The 16725-nt window shown below is 47.3% G+C and overlaps 4 protein-coding genes across 4 annotated transcripts; 3 read left to right on the top strand and 1 right to left on the bottom strand.

Annotated features, from left to right (window-relative positions):
• Nucleotides 1-9: 9 nt before the first annotated feature.
• N7529_007342 (glycoside hydrolase) lies at nt 10-4334 on the bottom strand (the record flags this gene model as incomplete). The annotated part of the gene is made up of 3 exons (XM_057242869.1): nt 10-869; nt 946-1269; nt 1499-4334. 3 exons carry the CDS (start codon nt 4332-4334, stop codon nt 10-12), a joined length of 4020 nt encoding a protein of 1339 aa, XP_057098228.1.
• Nucleotides 4335-5724: 1390 nt separating this feature from the next.
• Nucleotides 5725-6883, top strand: N7529_007341 (uncharacterized protein; the record flags this gene model as incomplete). The annotated part of the gene is made up of 3 exons (XM_057242868.1): nt 5725-5875; nt 5935-6570; nt 6678-6883. 3 exons carry the CDS (start codon nt 5725-5727, stop codon nt 6881-6883), a joined length of 993 nt encoding a protein of 330 aa, XP_057098227.1.
• Nucleotides 6884-7470: 587 nt separating this feature from the next.
• On the top strand, nt 7471-9138 carry N7529_007340 (F-box protein; the record flags this gene model as incomplete). Its single annotated transcript, XM_057242867.1, has 1 exon — nt 7471-9138. The coding sequence occupies one exon, from the start codon at nt 7471-7473 to the stop codon at nt 9136-9138; it is 1668 nt and encodes a 555-aa protein (XP_057098226.1).
• Nucleotides 9139-9220: 82 nt separating this feature from the next.
• N7529_007339 (uncharacterized protein) lies at nt 9221-9511 on the top strand (the record flags this gene model as incomplete). The annotated part of the gene is made up of 1 exon (XM_057242866.1): nt 9221-9511. The coding sequence occupies one exon, from the start codon at nt 9221-9223 to the stop codon at nt 9509-9511; it is 291 nt and encodes a 96-aa protein (XP_057098225.1).
• Nucleotides 9512-16725: the final 7214 nt, after the last annotated feature.

Genomic DNA, 16725 nt, shown 5'->3' with positions numbered 1-16725 from the left:
CAATCGAATCTACCAAGAGCATTGAATCTTGGGAGTAACCTCAACCGGAGCTGAGAACTCATAGCATGTGCCTGTGCTTGTGTCTGGACTCTTCTCACACGTCACATCAGATGTGAGATCGGGACAAGTGAATGTGCCCGCAGCATCAGTGGTACCCACATAAACACAGTCACTCATACCGTGAATATCGACTGAGATATCGAAAGTGCCATCCGGAAGGCCCTCGCCAGATGAGGGTGCCTCTTCACCTCCACCTACATCATCACACACGCTCCAGCTCTCGCTATATGTTGGATCAAAGAATTCCCAGGTGTATGGGTTGCCAAGCTCGTTGTCATCTTCAGCGAGAGCGATAATGAATCGTTCCGAGGGTGTGGCAGTCGCAGCGTCTGTTGTGGATGTCTTTGATGAAGTAGTCGATGTAGATGTGGTTTTTGTCGATGTGGATGTTGTGTACAGACCCGCTGTGAGCGAGTACTGCTCAGCGGAATAAAGAGATGAGAACTCTTTAGCAATTAGCGAGGCGAGTGATGTGAGGCTTGCCATCGGGTATGTCGTAGCGTCCATGGCACCAATTGACTCCGCGAAAGCAGTGTATGTACCAACTGCAATGCCGACTGTGATCGTACTTGTGGTCTCGGTGCTGGTGGCAGATTCACTCTTTGTCTCGGTCTTTGTCGTGGCGCTTTCGGTCATGGTGGTTACCTTGCCATTTTTGGTCATAGTAGTTGTGTATGCGCTTTCTGTAATGGTTGTTTTGTCATCATCGTTGTTGTCGTCGTCGTCGCCATCGTCACCGCCATCGTCACCACTTTCAGTACTAAAACCCGGAGGACAGATCAAGCAGCCTCCAAGGCAATTGATTGTACCTAAATAATTGATAAGTCAAATGATTCTAGATGGAGCATCTTTAAAAGAGAATTTGAGACGGTTTCTAAAACTTACACAGTGTGCCTGTATGCTCAGAGCTGGAGGTTGCCTTTGGACCCCAGCTCGAGGAGTCGGAAGACGATTTCACGGTGGTTGTCTTAGTGTTCAAAGTCGGGTCGGGTGTCTTGTTGGTGGTTGTCGGGTAGGCCAAAGGTGTCACAGTTGAAGTCTGCGGAGTCTGAGTGGTTCCACCGCTGACGGATGTGGTACCTCCCCATACACCAGTGTAATTGCTAGTAGTGTAGGTTACAATCCCAGAGGAATAACCGAATCCGGGGATAACGCTCGAGGTGCCACCGATGACGGTTGTGGAGCCTCCGACCGTTCTGCTTCGGTTAGCTTGACTTGACCTGCTAAGAAAGGATCACTGGCATTAAGATTTGGGACTCACGGGGTATAAACGATAGCGAAAGGCGTTGGAGTCACTGAACTCGTCTGGTAAACGGCTGTCTGACCTGCAGAGATATGTTGGTTCCACACATTAATATAATTAGTTGTCACTATATCAACAGGTCAGTATTTAGGATACCAGTGCGCGTATGATTCATAGGGAAACATGATAGCGTACCAGGATCGATGTTGAATACCCATGGGACAAGGATATTGTCGTAATATGAAAGCATAGTGACGTTTCCATCTCTGAGGGTGTATGAGGAGGACCCAAGTGAGCTCCAAGTAAGATGTCCGCTGGATGGGGGGAAAGAGATAGTGGTGTGCGAGTTCAAAGGTAGAGGGGGCATGACCATCAAACAGGGCGGCGCACAGGTAACAGCGGGAGTTGACTGTGACCAGACTTCAGGATCGATCGTAAGTGTTGCTGTCTCACCTGAGCTGTCTGAACTTCCTGAGCTACCGGACGAGCTCTCATCTTTATCCACAAACTCCTCGAGGTCAATGGCCCACTCGGCTGTACCACCAAAGTTATAGCCCTCGTACCAGGCTGCGCGCTTAGTCTTGGTATCATTGGTCATATAGCCGACCCATTGGGTGTCATTGTAGACGATGAAGTCAGTCACGTTTCCATCCGAGTAAGCCTTAGAGTTCTCGTTGGTCTGGAGAATTTGGTTGATCTCTGCATTCGAAATGTATCCCGCAGTATCGGTACATTCTCCTGCTCTTCCTGCGCCAGTCCAAGTGCAGCTGGAGGTATAGCAGCCTTCCTCAGACATCTCAAAAGAACGACCATAGCTAGTTACTCCGACCATAATTTGGTTAGTGGCAATTCCACTCTTGGTCAACATGGCCAGGGCCCATTCGGTTTCGGTCATATTGACATGGGAGAATAGACAGTCTCCGGCTGTACAGCCGTTGTCGGCCCAGGTACTTCCCTCATCCCAGATTCCATGCAGATCGTAGGTCATGTAGTTAATAAAGTCCACGACATCTGCCATCTCGGAGATTGGAAAGGCTTGGAGATACCAGTACGAGGTCGGAGCCGTAATTGAAAGAGTTTTGTCGTCAGGCAGGGCGGCCTTGAGCGCTTTGAGGAAAGCAAGGTAGTTATCTCCTTCGTCATCGCTTCCGGCCGGGATGCCTGCGATATCTGGCTCGCCTGGATACTCCCAATCAATGTCGATACCATCAAGACCGGTATCAGAAACATAGTTAACTATGTTCTCTACCAAGGTGGATCTTTGTGCTGCAGCAGTTCCCTCGCGAAAGATCATATATGTATCCACCCCGGTAGAGAAATCCCAGCCGCCGAAGGACATAACACGCTTGACGTCTTTCAGTTCCATGAACTCCGAAAACTCTGTTTCATATCCATTCACATTGATGGAGAAGTCCGAAGAAATATTGCCAAATGCATAAATGACGTGAGTCAATACAGATGTGTCAATTGAGAGCGGACTCATCTGGAGACAGGATCGATCCATACTAGTGGGTTCGTAGTAGCCGACCTTGTAGAAGCTTGAAGGAGGAACTGCCCAGTTTGTGATTGTTGTTCCACAATTTGAAAGACACCCGTATGATCCATTCGCTGCGGTTCCAGGGTTGTTATTGTCCGCAAAGGTGCGATTACAGTAAACTGGTGTAATACCGCACTGGCCAAAGGCGTCGCAACAGGCATTCAAAGGGCATGGGTTGTAGCTCTCCCAGTCCCCGGAATTGGTGCTATTAAAGACCGTTCCCGCAACCTGAGGTCCACACTCTGCGTTGGCAATCGGCAGGGGATAGGGAGGGTTGCCTGTAGATAAACAGATGTTTTGACCGGCCTGTAGCTCGCTACATCCATACCAGGCCCATGTCTCGTTGTTGTAAGACTCGATTTTGGCTTGGGCGAGACTGTATGTACTGGCTAGACTAGAACAGCTGTCTCCAGATTGCACACTGTACGTGTAGCATGTTCCATTCGAATATGCAGATGGCGAAAAGTCCGGCAGCGAACCAGAGGAACAGCATACGTACTCTCCCTGTACTAGTCCCGTACAGAGGTCTGATGCAGTATTATACTCGTAAAACTCGTCAGAGGTAATTCCGCAGTCTGAGATTAGCTTGTCACATGTATCCCCGGAAAACACTTCTTTGTATGTGCATGTATCATCTCTGCGTTGATGAGAGTGAGATACGCGATGACCGTGAGATACGCGATGACCGTGAGACCCATGAGAGCCACGCGAGACTCGCGAATGTGTTGAGTGTGTTCCGTTTGCCATGTTATGGGTACCCAAGAATGTCAGAGATGTACTGCCGGTTGTACTCTTGTCGAAGCCTGACAGACACTTTCCTCCATGCCAGCTTTGAACGTATTGTTGAACAGTTGGAATCTCGCCATTAAGGTCAACCGCCACACCAATTGTTTCGTTGGAACTAGATCCACAGTATTGAATGGCAGCAGTGCTGTAGGTGGTGTCGGAAAGGAAGCTTCGAAGTTTTTCAATGGCAAATTCAACATTGGAAACTTGTTGAACACTGCCACCCAAATAAACACCAGCGGTTACTTGATTGGAATATCCAAAAATTTCTGATTTCTGTGGGTTCCCAGTCAGATAGGTTTGCAAAGCATCCAGAAGTTCAGAATAATTGCTTCCTCCAGATTCGGAAGGACTAGAGCCCCAAGCACCAATCTGGTATGTAATTGCTTTCTTGGTTGAAACGGAGGAAGACGCAATTTTGACAGAAGATGACTTTTGTAATTTGTTGAGGTCACCAGAAGCGCAGACATGCAGAGTGGAATGCACCTGGGGGTCATTCAGGTCATTGAAAATGTTGAACTCAAGGAGCATAGTCTCATTGCATCGAGTGACTTGTGGGACATTTCGAAAAGTGAACCAATCGACTGGGTTGTAGCTAGCGCAGCTGTCTGGACAAAGTGCTGGTCGTCCAACTCTGGTCGCAACGGCGTGACCAGCAAAGTCACTGAGGGCCAGAATGGAGGCCGCAGCCCCGAGGAAGGAGTGCATCGAGTTTATGGTGATCTCAGGACACGAGGTAATAATTCAGGTACCATGCAGAAAGGAGATACAAAGAGAGGAAGTGAAGAAATAAATCAATAAAAGAGTGAAGAATCAGTTGCCATAGACATGAAGTCTGGCAATTTGATCTGAGTTGAAGTTGGAAATAATGCGGGCCCGTTACCTGGCTCTTATAGATGAATTATTGAATATGAACGCAGAAATCTCTGAGGAAAATTACTTCTCATCAACACTCTAATCCGACCATATCTGAACTAGCCATTCTCTACTGCAAGTTTTCTATCAATCCTCCAATGTGGCAAGTCCCAAGACGCCGTCGTTTCAAAGATCAAATCTACTATCTCGCTAGTGTTTATTTCTGTCGAGGTTGAAAATTTTCTCTACGCTAGAGCGTGCCCCGCTAGGATTCCCAATTCTGACTGTATTGAGTACTAACCACTAGCCGGACACATTTCAGCCTATGATATCTCGAAGTCCGTGTTGGAAGTTGAAAATTGAAATCTAGAGGCGAAGAGGATCGATCCACCTCGGCTACAGTGCGGGATTTATCTGGTATGTAGTTAGGAGTGCGCAGTTACTATACTACTAGTACGGAGAGTATGCATCGTACTAGTACTAGACCCCGAACTGAATATATTTCGCCTTGCTGGCTCTTATTGGTTTTCGTCCGTCCCTGAGTTTTCCCTTTCTCCATAAGCGGTGGATCTGACGCGCGGACGACGTTCATCCATCTTGGCCATGATTGGCGAAAGCTTAGCCAACTTGTCTAAAGATCCTAGGGGCAAATGAATTGCTCCAGGGGATGTGATTAGTGGGTCGGATGCTAAAGCCAAGCGGGGATTGTCCGAGCTTGGCCCCTATGGCCCCTATGGCCCCCGGGGCCTCGTTCCCACTTGTATTCAACTGACGTTCAGTATACGAATACTAAATCAAGATAGCTTGCCACTGTATGGAATTAGTTACCACAATGTCCACAAGCCAGTAATAAGCGAGATTGAGGGGGCAGTGGAGGATATCAGAAGTGGAAAAAAAAGTAAAAAAACACAAAATGAAGGATCGAGAACGGCGAAAGAGCCGATGCTTTCTCTCTCCTGCATAAAGAGGCTTTGCAGCTACATGAAAAGGTTATTATCGCAGCGAAGGCTGTCCTTCTCACTTGACGAAATCTATTTTCTCACACTCGTTCGCTGGTACCATGTTGGGGTCAAGGAAAATAGTTTCTTGGCTTTCCTTATGCTTGGGGGTCAGTAATGTTGCAGCTCTCACTGTCTCTGATTTGTTCAACCTCCCTTCCGTTCTCCCCAGCTATGGGGACTGTTCATCGTACACAACGAGGCTAAACAATTATACCGACGACTTCTCAACTCTTGCTACCCAAATGCTCTACGCAGTTCAATGGGCTCAGCAAACAGGGCAGACGCAGCAGACCATCGTGGCTCGAGAGCTCTTCACCGCTTGGTTTGGTATTAAATTTGACGGCACTGGAGCGCTCCTTGCAGAGAGTAATACTGCTTGGACTGTTGTCACAGGTAAGCAATGTTGGATTCTCAAAGAGAAAAGCTACTGATAGTATACAATTTCCAATTAGAGCACATCACTCGTCTCCAATCTCTCATTACGAATGGCGGAGCGTACCAGGCTTGGACATCTCCAGCAAATCTCTTCTGTGGTGATTTTGGAGAGCCATTTGGATGGGACACTCCAATGATTGATAGCGCTGGGCAGCTATTGAAATCCCGCGCGACAGTGAAAGATATGTATCACGACTGGGCGAGCTACATAGGAGGTTCACAGGTACCATACTACGTTCCATCGTTGAACAACTACTATCTTCTATCCCCCACGACTTTCAGTGCGGATGCTATGTGTTCCGATACCAGTGGTTTGCAAGGGCTTAACTCCTTTGGCAATTCTGCGGACCTGAAAAGTCTAACATTCGATGGCTTAAACTATCCCGTTTATCGAGAGGCACTCTCGGATTTTGTTTTGATTTGCCCCAATAGGTTGGGGGACAGCACGGCCGATGCCACCTCGGCTGGTAATATCCGGCTGAGTGATATTGGAATTCTTACCGTAGCCGAGGATTTGATCGACAGGCCACAACTATCGTTTGTCAAGCCTATGTGCACTGTGATGCTTCATGAAATCTTGCACATGGTGACCAGGTGGGATGTGACCACAGCCGGCACGATAAGCGGACAAAATATGATTGTTGATCATAGTTGTGAGTACTACCCTTTGAAATCCGCCCCCTCCCCCCCCCCCCCCCCTCCCTTTTCTCCTACGTTCGGCCTCGTACATAACAAATGCTGATTGTACATTCACATGCAGACGATATGACGGACTGTCTAAGTATGGCGCTCAGTCCCTGGATAGTCACCCAAGATGGAAGTACTGTGACAAAGTACGCTTATCAGAATACGGAAAATTATGTCCATTTTGCTTTGGCTTGGTGGTACTATAACTCCCAAACCGTGGGAACCGACACGCCGGCCACGTTTTATGCTGGTTTCCTTCAAAAGTGGGACCATTCTTAAATGGGGCGATACCGTTCCTTGAATCATATTTCTAATATGACTTCAACTGGGAATTGAGCAATGGGCTGTTAAATCACTTGTCAAATATTTGGGGAGGTATGGTACTATGTATCGTTCCGGCTGTTGTGTCGGCGGATATTTAATCACGAGTTGCAAATATTTTTACAGGCATTCCTAAAAAAGAAACACTGTGGATACGGAAAAGCACTAGGCATTTAGTTTTCAATCGCTTGCAAGATTAGTTTATTTTCTCTCGCTGATTAAGTGTGGGTGGGCCCTGAATAGTGGGGCGCTAGCGTTAGTGTATGTAGTGCGCCTGGCGACAAATAGCCTTGGAGGATCTCCAGTAATTATCACATGATCCACTCCGGACCACCAACGGTGCTCGGGTCAGCACCACAGAGTGACATGTAATGATTACTTAAGCGTTTTATCGGCATTCCATAGGATTTCCAATATTTTGAGCCGAAACCCCCCTTCTCTACCAGTCTCTTCCACATTCCAACCCCATCCCTAAACGTTCACGTGACTATTCATTCGTCTGGAATGCTGCATATCTTTGTGTGGCCTAAATAAACTGGTGAAAAATGTCTATCACAATCCTGCCTCCAGAGATATTGTCTCATATTTGTGAATATCTGGAGCCTCAGGAGTGGGGTGCGCTCAGAATCACTTGCCACCAAATACATAGCAGTACACTGGAAGCCTATGCAACGCGCTACTTCAAAAATTTGTCACTTCTTCTCACCCGTGAAAGCCTTGACAATCTGGAGGATATTGCAGAAAGCGAAACCTTACGAGGCTCGGTTCGAGAAATTCGGATCATCCCAAACTTGTTCGAGGGGTGGCCAGAAAAGAATAAGGAAAGTTTCAAAAGTCCGGGATTGTCGTTGCGGAAGCAGAGAAGGATGTTAAGGATGATGCGCGGTGAAAGGGAAGAATCAACATCAAACAATGCTGAGGCTGAGCTTGACGCTCTATTCACCTCTTATCAAGCTACACTAGAAGAACATCGTGCTATTCTCGACTCAGAACTTGCTCCGGTTCTTGAAAAATGCCTGCCGCGCCTCGAAAACGCCACCACAGTCGGCTTACGGTGTTACCCCATTGAATTCCTCTTGGAAGCAAACTATCGTTCATTTCGCTGCCTTGGCTTACGTGAACTGAAGAACCAGTTCAACAACGATGATATGAGTGTTCATTTAACATTCACAAGTTTCAAGCGGAATATGTTATCCATACCTCTGGGCTTAGCATTTTCACAGGTGGTCAAGGCTATAATCAAATCTAGCCACAAGGCCCGAGCCCTCCACACGTGCGGCAATTTAGCATGTGGCATGAAGTTAGGGTCTGTAAACCTGTCAGTGTCACAGTATCAATTACTGCTACCGCTCTTGACCGACCTAACGACTCTACATATGTGCATTCGTGTTAAAGATAACGAAAACGACACAGCATTCGATGAAGATGCCTTCAAATGTCTTCTCAGTATGCTGGTCACAGTCGCACCCAAATTGAAAATTCTGACCTTCGCTCAATGGAGTCCCTTGGAAGAATTGTCTCCTCTCTATTTTCAGGATCTCTCCCAGAACATCCGGTTTTCCCAGCTAGAAGAACTTCATCTTCATTCCATTGAGCTGACAGTGGGGAATCTCAAGCGCTTTCTTCGGACAGCAGCGCCAACCTTGAGGCGACTGAGTATGAAGAACGTCAGCTTGACAGATGCGATAATCGGAGCACGAGATCCAGGCCCCCTCACAGAAGAGAGGAGTAGTTGGGGTTCTTCGCTGTCGCTCGAAGTCATCAATAAGATCCAGGAACTTTGGAAGCGAAGCTTCGAGTTGTTGGCAGATAGCCCCAAGCTGCAGTTTGTCCAATTGTCTAGTCTTGGTTACCGTGGAAGAGAGATCATTTTGCAAGATGACCTATATATGGAACGCGGGCAGCCGGATGCACAGCCGTATTCAAATGCGCGGCGTTCGATCAACTGGCCAGAGATCTATTCCGATCCTACCAGGGGTCAGTCATCCTTGATAGATTTCTGTTTCGATGCTGAGAGAGCGAATATATCACTCAAAAGATGGATCATGCAGCTGCAGATGGAGATGTGCAATCCGGGCCTTGCAAATACCCAACTTCCGGGGACCAGCGGCTTGAATTTCAACCAAGACGGTGTTGCTAGGTCTATTACAAACCACCAGGGGGAAGAGCCAGACCCTAGAAGACTCGCAGAAATGGGGGCTTTAGTCGTCTAAAACTTTGCATATGCAACAATATCATGAAGCATAACAAGAGGACAATAGATTCCTCTCTATTATTCATGTAGATGTATGAGGCATGTTGTCCAGATGTCCTAATATTTACGATGAGGATCCACTTAGCTGTATCCACTACTTCATTGAATGGCGGGTCACCGTCAACAACAAGGCCGTGGTGAAGGATAAAGAAGAAGACCTAGCCTTGGATCTAAGTGCCTACTGGCAGCGGTTTTTGGAGAAGAAGATACTGAATGTCCTTGGACAGAAAATCTCCCGCGGTAAAAGGGTCAGGTCTGTTTTGGTTGTGTCAGTCAACGACCGTTCTCGGCGTGATCTGACCAAGCATTTCAACAAGACGGACATTTTTTGACTGCCATCGAGAAAAAACAGCTCCGGATGTAGTCGAGTTATTTTCTCGTGGCAAGAGACTCGCTCAAATTGTCTCTTTCAACTACGTAGAAGACTGCACTTGTTTATCCGCCAGTTAGCATAGAGAGAAGAGAGGTAAATCTTCAGTCACAAAGAGAATGATTAATGACCGAGATTCCCAGCTAGAAGCTGAAATAACACCTGAGGTGAGCACCCAATTGTCACGAAGAATTCAGGATCAATGATCCTGAACCGATTCTGCCGTGTTCCACCGCCTTTCGTAGTTCGTGTTTTACATTGTTTGATTATGAAATACAACTTGGTGCTGGCCAATCAGGTGATGTCAATAACTCTGGTTTCCATTACCCCTAATTCTGGCAATTTATATATAGGTGTAATTTACTTGCTGAATAATGAACAAACACGACAAACAAGTGGGCCTGCTTTCTCAGGCTTCCGACACACCCCCTCATCTTGCGCAGATTGGGCAAGATGACCCTTGAAACGCCCATTTCTGTAATAGACACAGAAACAGCCTCTGTTTCCCTTCTGGGCCTAGGTGATCAGGTGACCTACATCAGCCATTCTAAGCAAGCGAATGAAATTTTCATGCTTCTGGCGAGTCAGGCACTTGGTGAGCCCGTCAGCGACCATCTGTGCCGTTGGCACCCATCTGACGGTGATCCTTCCTGCTTGCGCTTCCTGCCTAACCCAGTGATAGTGAATATCGACATGTCGAAGCTTCGTATCGAACGCCGCATCCTCCTTGTTAATGAGTGCAACCGTGCGCTCATTGTCGCAGTCGATGGTGATGGGGTGGGATAACTTAAGGCCAACATTCTGCAGCAGTCTTCTCCACCATTGGAGATGCTTGCCAGCCTCAGAAAGTCCCAGCAGCTCGGCCTCGGTAGTAGATGTCGTTACCGTTGGCTGCTTGCTGGCTTTCCAGTCTACTGGCCCGCCGAACACTTGGCAGATATATCCAGCAGAACTCTTCCGATCCTCATGATCCCCATACGACGCGTCACTTGCTATCTGGATCGACTCCATATCTTCGATTCCTGCGGCATATTCAATGGCAAGAAACCGGGTGGAGTAAAGGTAGCAGATCACCCTATCGACAGCTTGCTGGTGCTGTGGTCCTGGGTTCATTAGGAATTGCGCGAGCTTAGCAGTAGCCTTTGCTGCGTCAACCCTAGTAATGGTCGTTGCATAACCTGCTGAGCCCACTTTCTGCTGATACAGATGTGTTTCTCTTGGTGTAGCAACGCCCTCGTACTTGCGTAGTTCTTCCACCGGTAAGGGTGTAAGAACAGGCGCTCGCTCTGTCAAGTTATATCTCGCTGCAATGCTTGCGATGTAACTATCTTGACAAAGCCACAACTTCTTCTGTGCACGGTCCCTGATGATCCGGATATTAAGAAACCACTCTGCTTCTCCGTGATCAGTCAGTTCCCAGTGCTCTTCAAGTGATTTTTCTAATTGTTTTGCTCTTGCTCTCGCTGTGCGATGGCAAGCAATAAGTATGTCGTCGACATAGAAGAATACAACGATTCCGGTGCCAACGAACACACATGGGTCCTCCGGCACTTGCTGGAGACCTAACTTTCGCAGTACACTTGCTGCTTCTTGTTGCCATAAGCGTGGCGAAATTCGTAGACCGTATAGAGCTCGCTGTAGTTTCCATGACTTGCCCGGTATCCCAAAACCTTCTGGCATCTGTGTGTATGTCTCCTTATCCAAACGCGAGTTCAGTAATGCGGTAACAGCGTCGCGCTGCCTAACGTCGAGATCGTATGCGGCGATGAGGGAGAAGATCATGCGTGCTGTCCTTGCAGCAAGTGTCGCTGCTCGCTTCTCTTCTTGGGTGATGGTTTCTAAGTCGCCGCGGACGCAGATGCGTGCTTTTAACTTGATTAAGTGGCCATCCTGGTCAAATTTGTATGCATAAATCCATAAGAGAGGAAGCACTTGCTTGCTGATGTCTTTTGGCCGGTCTATCACCTCATACGTTGCCTTTGAGCGCAAGTTGTCTAGCTCTCGTTTCATCGCTGCGATAAAACCTTCAGAGAACTGGTGGTTTATGGCCTCTTTGTAGTTTCTTGGTATAGGAGGGAGGTCATCGCGGTGTCGTCGATGTTCTGGCTTCTCGGCATACAGCCCTGCTGCGAAGGCATGTAGCATTGCTGGTGGCTCTTGCTGTATCGTAGAGTAAGCAGCATAGTCATTGTCTTGCCTTGCTCGCCTGGTTCTTTTGCCGCTCATGATATTGGTAGTATCAACGTCACCAAAGATCTCTTGTGTGGGCTGCAGTAGCTCGCTTTGCAGCTGTTGTGCGACTTCATCGTCACTTGCTCCATCATCCTGCGACGTTTCCACGGTTTCAGGGGTCTGATCCCCTACTTGCTGCGTTTCCTGCTGCGTCTCCACCCCCTGATCTGACCCAAAAACCTCGTTTGGTGGTGTTGGTGGGAGTGGCACATCTTCTGGGAAAGCACCTGGGATTTCTGTGGGACTTGCTGATGCAATCCGCCTTTCTGGCGTCGGCGATGGGGTTCTTGCCATATCTTTATGGCGTTCCATTTGTTGTGGTGGGGTTTCTACCTGCTGAGGAGTATTGGTTTCATCCTCCTGCGGTTTGCTACGTGGTAGCTCGACTTGCTGGTGTTGGTCTTGGTGAGAATCTGCGGTTTGAGCAGCTTGCTGATGGTTTTCAGTTGTTGTATGCTGCTCCCGATGCGTTTCCTCTGGCTCCTGATGCTCCTCCTGACTTCTTGCTGTCGATATCCGCTGGTAAAGCTTGAGGGTTTCATCTGCATCAAGCACATATGGTTCCTGGATAATTGGCATTGGCAATTGTTGATATCGCTCGAACCTAGGTGTGTACTTGCGGCTCTCGTCAAACACCGCATCTCTAACAACCTGCACTCTTCCAGTATATGGGAACCAGATTTTCCAGATATTTGATGCCACGAAGCCTACTAGAAAGCCAATCTCGGCTCTCGGTGCCATCTTATCAGATTGCACTTGCTTCTGTATCCGACAGTAAGTCAAACTGCCATACAATTTAACGTTTGCTAGGTTGATTCTCGGCATCTCGTTGCCCGCGAATTCGCGTCGAACCTCTTCCCACGGCACAATCCAGCGTTTCTCATCGTTCACGAAGGTGGGTGTACGGTTCAGCAACCATACTGCAGCACTTGCTGCCTCTGGCCAGAGACCTTTGGGCAACTGGCCCTCGACGATGAGCATACGCATACGTGTGATGATTGTTCCACCTGCACGCTCGCTGTATCCATTCATCTCTGGATGTCCCGGGGGAGAGTGATGGATAATGATGCCCTCTTTGGAGATGGATCGTTCGGCGGTGCTTCCTGCCGAAGTCTCGTTGTCATACATGAACACCTTAATTGGCAAGTTCCACCAATTCTTAGCAAGTGCTATAAACTTGTCGATAGCAAGCTGACACTCTGGCTTTAGTTCATATGTCATGATCCAGTGAAATCGCACTCCCTCGATATAGAAGTGTGACATCCATCTATGTCTGTTTTCTGCTGGCTGGATCTGTATTAGGTCGAAATGAATTCTTCCAAATCTTCCAAACGTGCGTCCAATTGGTCGGCGAGAGATTTGTCGAGGTGCTCTTGCTAGGTTGCAGACTCGGCAAGGTGAGTTGACTTCTTCATCCTTGTTATCCTCTGTGATCTCGATGCCATCTACCATTTGCTTAGCTTGCTTAATCGCATCTGTGTTGATATGCGCTAGACGGCGATGCCATAGTTCCATAGATCCTTTCGCTTTCTGTGGTCTCTCTGACTTTCTGGTTATTGCATTGACACTGTTGTGGCTTGGCAAGTCGAATACCCACAGATCTAGGTCCACTAGCTGCAATTTCGCGATTTGCAGGTTGTTTGGGTCGACGATGGTATCTGTATCTTGACACTATTTCACACCAAGTCGCCTCATTTTTGCATATGAAACTAGGTTGGTATGGCACCCTGGGACATACAAGGCGTTGGTAAGACGTATGATTCGTTGCTTGCCGGTTTGTGGATCTCTTGCAGCAAGTCTTGCTATTCCAATCCCCTCACCCTTGGTGATTGAGTTGCCAGTTGCTAACTCTGTTTGGTATGGGGTTATAGTTTCGAACCAGCCCTTGTTGTTACACACATGCACACTTGATCCACAGTCAAGGATCCATCGGTCTTTAAGATCAGGCATTTGCTTAATTCTCTTATCGACTGGCTTGACATGGTAGATAGGAGTTCTTTCTGCTGGTTTGCCAGCATGGACTTGCTGCACCCGGTTGCTCTCTACTGAGGGCACTTGTATGGTTGCAAGTGTTACTATTGGTGGATGAGCGCTAACGTCAGGCTGTACCGTTGTGAAATCCGCCGTTTCCTTAGGCGTTGAACGTTCTTTGTCCTTCCTTACTTCCTCGTTAATCCACTTACGCCATTCTGGCTCTGCGGTAAGAAGCTTCTCAATTCTTTTCTTCGTGGCTTCCCTGATAGTGAAGTCCGAAGGTATCAGATCAGGGCGTATGTAGTAGCAAGTTGCTACTCTATGACGTGGGTGTGTGTTTCCACATGGGCAGGACCGTTCGTGAAACGGGGTCTCTGCAGTCTGCTTTGGCTTCTTAGACTTTGCAGTAGAGATTGTTGCCACTTGCTGTGAAGCTTCCTCATGCCCTTGCCAGGTTGAGAAGGAGGCCTTTGGTGCTGACAGTGATGGTTTAGCACCTGTTTCGCGGTAGATACTGCGAAAGGACTCGATAAGCTGATTGATATCACGCTTCTCTTCATTAAGGATGACAGCAGTGTATTCCGCTTGCCACCACATTGGCAGGACTTCCTTCACAGCCTTGATGAAGTAACGTACTGCATCTTCATCATCAACCCTGATGCCGACGCTAATGACTTCTTGCCGCAGTGTGTCCCACTTGTCGATCCATTGGTCGACATCCTTCCCGGGTTTCTGCGATGCAAGTTGCTCCCACTTGTCGCGTAGCTCTTCCTTATAAGAATTGCTTCTTGCGAACCGTGTTTTCAGCGCTACAAGCACATCATACGGGGTTTCTTTGGTGATGACGGAGCGATGATACTTGCTGTCAAGGGTGGCAAAGATATATTCGTATACATCATTCAATCCCTTGGTCTGCTTCTCATACTTCGAGAGAGCAAGCTTATAGACATCGAAGCGGTCTCGCCACTTGCGGGTCTCCTTATCATCTCCGTCTTCTAGGTATTCTGGTTCTACCGGCTCCGTACTGCGCTTAGGGAGTGCATCCTCATTGACTTCTGGATTGTATAGCTCCCAAACCCCGCGCAGTTGGGCGAAGCGCCTGGCTTTTGCATACCAAGTGCTCCATTGAGCTGGTTCACGAAGTTTATCGCCCTTCATGGCGGAGAGTGTTGACGCATCCATGCTTGCTGAAGTGTAGTGATCACTTGCTGTATCGCTTGCTAGCGAGGATGGGGTATGGGTGTGTTGGCGTTGCAGAAGATGCACAATCGGTGGTTCAAAAGGGGTTCTGAACCAGCAAGTGGTCGATTTAGGGTTATCAGATGATCTGATTGCTGTAATCGATGTGTTTTTCTGGTTCAGAAATGGCTATTCGGGCTCATAACTATGAAATACAACTTGGTGCTGGCCAATCAGGTGATGTCAATAACTCTGGTTTCCATTACCCCTAATTCTGGCAATTTATATATAGGTGTAATTTACTTGCTGAATAATGAACAAACACGACAAACAAGTGGGCCTGCTTTCTCAGGCTTCCGACAGATAATCTTCGTTATTACACTAACTCCCATCGCAAATCCCGATTCGTCAAAGTTGTAGATATCATCGGAAGTAATACCATATTAAGCAATCGTTTTTTTAACAAGCTTAAACCACTTAATAATGATATTTGGATCTTCCATTAAGGCGCGTTTATAGTCATATTTGCGAGAGAATCGACTAGAAAGCTCGGGATGTCGTTTAATGTATTATATTAGCCAATTCTTACTAACGGTCTAGGGGGCATGATCTCCACGGTTTTCGAGTAGTAAAATAGCCATATCTCTTAACATGGCGATCGTGAGAGCAGCACCTCTATGATCCATAGAGATTAACCAATCCTAGATTGATTCCTCTTCTAATTAGACCTGGCTAGGAACCGCGGGTGAACCTCACGAACCTCAAGGAGGTTCACCCACCCGGAGGTTAAGGTTCCATGACCTAGAACCTCCGGGCGGTTCTATCTTGGACCGAACCTCATAGAGGTTACCCGCGGGTGAACCTGAGGTTCAACAAGCATGACAAATAGGTAAAAAACGTGACTTAGGGTCAACTACATAAATTATATAGAAATAGGCTGTATTCTCTCGTAATTATAAAACAGAAGTTCATTAATGTATGCCCTTATAGGAGGATTTAGTGCATATCATGGATTCAGCTTCGAATTAGGGTTTCAACTTTCAATTATCAATGGTTTATATTATATCTATAGTGCAGTGTCTGGTTATAGTTCTAAAGAGTCAAGATTCAAGTAATCAAGCTATATACCTATCCAGTAGTCTCGACTTCTTCCGTATTCTACCGGATGCACGATGCTGCGTATCAGGGAAGTCAGGTAAGGGTGATGCCCTGTTCTTATCTAGTTCCGCAAATTCATCGGCATCAGAGTCTTCCTCATCGTCAGAATTAACTATAGGCCGCTTTCTAGCGGCGACTACTAAGAGTAGCGGTGCGTCTAGAGTTGCTTGCGTAATTGATATAGTAGCCGGTGTATCAAGACGTATCTCAATATCCTCCTTATCATCACTAATTGCCTCGAAAGCATATGTCTAGACATCAAGTGCTTCGGCCGAAGCGGCTATCTCATAGTCTAAAAGATACTCTTAGAGAATCAGCCGCTACTCCTCCTTAATATCGAATCTTGTTATACATATATATAACATAATATCGCGAACAGTCTCTAGGTTTAACGACCCCCGGCGGTAGTGGCATACATCCCGGGCAGAGTTAAAAAGACGCTTAACTCCGGCACTAGTCGCTAGAATTAACATAATATCACGGGCAATACTTGTAAGAATAGGGAATTCCCTCTAATGATCTTTCCAGAAAATCCGAATAGATCCTTTAATAGTATCTAATTAGGTAAGGTTAGTTATATGATTCACAAAGTAGGCTTACTTACTTACCACTCTAGAGATATTTGGTGAGCTC

This window comes from Penicillium soppii, assembly GCF_028829465.1.
Source record: "Penicillium soppii strain IBT 18220 chromosome Unknown utg000005l, whole genome shotgun sequence".
Lineage (NCBI taxonomy): Eukaryota > Fungi > Ascomycota > Eurotiomycetes > Eurotiales > Aspergillaceae > Penicillium > Penicillium soppii.
Note: the sequence above shows the minus strand (reverse complement) of the source record. Positions and strands in the feature narration are given on the sequence as shown.